The sequence below is a fragment of the Mastomys coucha genome, unplaced genomic scaffold (genome assembly GCF_008632895.1).
Source record: "Mastomys coucha isolate ucsf_1 unplaced genomic scaffold, UCSF_Mcou_1 pScaffold20, whole genome shotgun sequence".
In the NCBI taxonomy this organism is placed as follows: Eukaryota; Metazoa; Chordata; class Mammalia; order Rodentia; family Muridae; genus Mastomys; species Mastomys coucha.
In genome coordinates this window covers 33105361-33109637 of record NW_022196903.1, presented here as the reverse complement: position 1 = coordinate 33109637, position 4277 = coordinate 33105361, and the positions used below count along the sequence as shown (strand labels likewise).

At 47.9% G+C, this 4277-nt stretch overlaps 1 protein-coding gene across 3 annotated transcripts in view; it reads left to right on the top strand.

Moving 5' to 3' along the window:
* Positions 1 to 4277, top strand: part of Atp6v0a4 (ATPase H+ transporting V0 subunit a4) — a 48282-nt gene that overhangs the window by 42761 nt on the left and 1244 nt on the right. For all 3 annotated transcript variants that reach the window (XM_031381564.1, XM_031381566.1, XM_031381565.1), the window contains 3 exons: positions 565 to 672; positions 1944 to 2061; positions 2909 to 3080. In XM_031381564.1, the coding sequence (XP_031237424.1) occupies positions 565 to 672; positions 1944 to 2061; positions 2909 to 3080 (398 nt within the window). The remainder of the gene's footprint in view (positions 1 to 564; positions 673 to 1943; positions 2062 to 2908; positions 3081 to 4277) is intronic.

Sequence of the window (4277 nt, the reverse complement as noted above, 5' to 3'; positions counted from 1 at the left end):
AATCCGCCTGCCTCTGCCTCCCAACTGCTGGGATTAAAGGCGTGTGCCACCACCTGGTTTACAGCCTATATCTTAAGAAACCCTCATAATAGGCACATTCAAATAAATCAGTTTTAATTTATGAATAACTTCCTGCCAAATATCAACTTCAATCAATATTTTTTTCTTTTGTCTAACTTGACTTGAGCCTCAGATGTACCCGGTGCACAGTAATGTAAAGCATATAGTATTTGGGAGATTAACCCCTCCTAGGGAACATGCATGATTTCCTGATTTCTTCGGTCAGTGCAGAAGATCCAGCAGACTGTACTGAGGTTTTAGATGCCTTCAGTGGCTGTAGGCATTAAATCCTACTTTTCTAAAAGGTAAGGTGGCTATTCTCCAGACCCTACTATCATTTATGTGGGATCTGGAGAAGGAAAATAACATAGCAAAAGGCCAAATAATCACAATGAGAGATGAGAGATGCCTAGCTGACATTGAATGAGGGCCACTATTTTGTTTATACTTTAATAACTTGGAGGCCAAGCTGAAAGGTGCCTTCCTCTCCTTGCTTGTCCACAGCTGCAGTCTTTCACGGTCCATGAAGATGCCATGGAGGTTGACCACTCCGGCCCCTCTGCCAAGAAGACGGCAGGTGCCCACGGGATGAAGGACGGCCACGAGGAGGAGGTAGCTCAGACTGAGTACCCAAGGCCAGCCTCTCTGTTTGCATAGAGTCTAGAGTTGAGATAGGATCTTTACACTCACAAGGTTGCAGACACTAACCTGCCTGAATGAACTCATGCACGGGCTGGAGGGACTAGAGGGGTCTAGAGGCTTCTGCTGGTCTCAGCCTATGAAGGTTTCAGAAAGCCCAGGGAAGAGAGATAGCTAAGTGGATCAGAACAGGTCGTTGACATCGAATTTGAAAATGCTTGCCTATTTTGGCCAGTTCCTGCTGTTATCTTTAAGAGCATGTGAGTACCAACCAACCTATCAGCCCAGCAGCCTAGAGGGTTCCTTGAGCTGAGAACCTCATCCCCAAGCAAGCATCAGCAACATTGTGTGAGCCTAGCACTTGGTACCATCTCTGGTGCCACAGCTAGTGTCTAGCTTGAGGTATTGAAGAAAGCAGTGGATTGCTGTGGATCTCCCACATAATGTACCTGGCTTTTCTAAGTCCTAGTCTCCGGTCTAGAATTCCCTGCTCTATGCTTCTTCCCATGTAGCTCGCTGTCACCTTAGACTCAGCACCTGTATGTCAGCTACCCCGTCCTCCAATCCAGTGTTATCAGTGCCATCCTTGGCAGTTACTCAGGCTCAAGTACCTTGAGTCCTGTATGATCCCTGACCCCAACTGGGTAGGAGACTGTCCTCAAAATCCTGAAATACTCTGTGTGTCTGTCAGCCAGTACAGTCGCCATTCAATTCAAAGAGTGCTCCCCACTCTTCTCCTTTCCTCTCTTTCTGGTGAGATTGCAGGCTGGCTCCAGAGGTACACTGGAGGATATTACAACCAATACATCACCAGAGTTGTACAAGGGATTTAGGGCATGCCCTTTGCTGTAGATGGATTTTGAATTTTTTGGTGAGATATCTAGAAAATTGCAGGTTTGCAGCTGAGAAGGAAAAAAGGCCTCAAGCAAATGTTAGAATTCTTGGCTCTTCTTGCTGGGCATCTTCCCATTCCCTTCCCATGTCCCCATTCCTCCCCTTCCATCCCCGCCCATGGTGACTCTGGATGATGGTAATCTATGATATAGTTTGTAACTAATTGGAAGACAGGAGTTCAAAGCCCTCCCATTACCCCGATGAGGATTTGTTATAATATATCTTACACCATAAATATGTAGATTACTGTAATAAAAAGGAAAATTAGATTTTAATGTTCTCACTATAAAAGGAAGAGGGAAGGGAGAGAAAGAACTTAATGAAATAAGATAGAAAATGCTCTGTCGCAGTTCAACTTTGGAGACATCTTTGTCCACCAAGCCATCCACACCATTGAGTACTGCCTGGGCTGCATCTCCAATACAGCCTCGTTCCTTCGGCTCTGGGCCCTCAGTTTGGCTCATGCAGGTGGGTGTACAACCCAGGAATGTGTGGGGCAGGGAGAGCGGGGAGGAGTTGCCAACCATATTACCTGGAGAACAGGCTTACTGTATCCGTAAGCAGAAGTGCTTTCCCTGGGTCACTTAACATTTTTCCTTGATATCTTTCTGGTCCTTAAGCAACCTACTATAGTTTCCCATGCTTCTGAATTTATGTGAACAGAATCTTAGCTTGGACCTAGTGTGACAAAATGCCACATCAGACTGTGTGGCTTTAGCCAGACACTGATTTTCTTAGAGTTCCGGAGGTTGGAAGTTTGAGATGAGAGTGCCAGTGTGGGTGGGCTGGGGTGGAAGCTCGCTTTCTAACTTCCTCAAACAGAGGTGTGGGGGAGTGAGAGCTGAGCCATTAGAGTGAACCAGCCCTTAATTTTCCCTAATCCCGTGGCAAAGGACCCCTCTCATGTTTCCAATCACCTCCCCTCCAAACCCTGTCTCCAAACACTGTGACTTCTAAAGTTCAGATGTCAACACATGAGCCCAGGGAGGGCTGCAGACAAACCGTGCTTCATGCATTCTTTTAGATTTAGCATTTTTGTGCCCATTTCGTGTTATTCAAATTTGTTCCTCTTGCTGCCTGCAGACAGCTCTAGTCGGCTTACTTTCCCTGGTGAATGGTGTGGTGCTGAGCGTTTGTCTGGTTCTTCTTGTGGAAGCCCCACCACAGTGATCAAAGCTGTGGTGGTCAAGCTCCTGCATGACCCTCAGTCACCCAGGCATCAGGGGTGATAGGCTGAGAGGGATGTGTATTGAGCAGATGTGTATGTGACACAGCTGAGCTGGAGGCTGAGGATGTCTCCCCCTTGCTCCCACAGAGCTGTCTGAGGTGCTCTGGACCATGGTGATGAGCATCGGCCTTCGCCTTCAAGGCTGGGGAGGGCTTGTCGGCGTCTTCGTCATTTTTGCGGTCTTCGCCGTCCTCACTGTTGCCATCCTCCTCGTCATGGAGGGCCTCTCAGCCTTTCTGCACGCCCTCCGGCTGCATTGGTAAGCCTGCTTGTCACCAGGGAGCTGGAGGCTGAGTTGGGGAAGAGCCATCTGCAAGGATGGCTGGCCAGAGTCACAATGTAACTCCAATTGTGGAACCTTAGTTATCCCTCTATATAGCATGCGTGATATAACATATGTTCACATGTATGTAGATGTGCAGGCTACCCTGTCATGAAGCTCTCATTTGCTCTCAGTGTGTCAGTTTGCTCTCTCGTTACTACGGCTGGCTTTAGAGTAGGTCAGGTGGCAGGTCTGAAGCAGGCTTGTAGAGAGCCTGTGAATGGAGTAGGGTGCCTAGCCACTGTGGTTGCTGAGGGCAGGAGTTACAGCAGTAGAAACAAGCCACTCTGCTCTGCAGAGGAAACAGCAGAGTGCCCCAGGAAGCCCTTATCATCCACAGAGACCCAGAGACTACTGGTGAAGCTAGGTTGAGGGTACTGTGTTGTCTTAAAGCCACTCCAACCATCCTTAGTACACACAGAGGCTGCTATTGTTAGGGAACATTTTTATTTTGATTTTTTTTTCATTTTATGCATATGAGTGTTTTGCCAGTATGTATGTCTATATACCTTATGTATACAGTGCCTGTGGAGGCCAGAAGAGGGCATCAAATACCCTGCGACTAGAGTTAGACATACTTGTGAGCTGCCATGTGGGTGCTGGGGATCAAGTCTTCCTGTGAGAGAGCAGCCAGTGCTTTTAAACACTGAGCCACCTCTCCAGCCCTAAGATATATTTGTATGTTTACATGTTCAGTGGAGAGAACTGAAGCATCTCCTGTCATCTTGTCAACATTTCCCTTGATTGCATGAAGTACACCTCTGTATCAGCACAACACAGAAATGAATGAGGGTGACATTGCTCATGAAGTGACTTTAAACAAATGCAGGCCAATAGCGTTTTTGCAGCTTGATATGCCATGCTTGGTTGCTATCTCTGGGAGGTCTGCCCTTTCCTGAAGGGAGATGAGAGTAGGAGTGGTAGGAGTTGGGCAGGGGGAGGAGCTGGGAGGAGAGGAAGGAGAGAGAGAGAGAGCAAAAGGAAGGAGGAGGAGGGAGGAAGGGAGGGAGAGAGAGGAAGAAGGAAGAAGAAGAAAGAGGAAGAGGAGGGAGGAAGGGTGGGAGAGAGACGGGGGAAGGAGGAGGGGGAGGGAGGGAGGGAGAGAGAGAGAAGAAGAAGAAGAAGAGGAAGAAG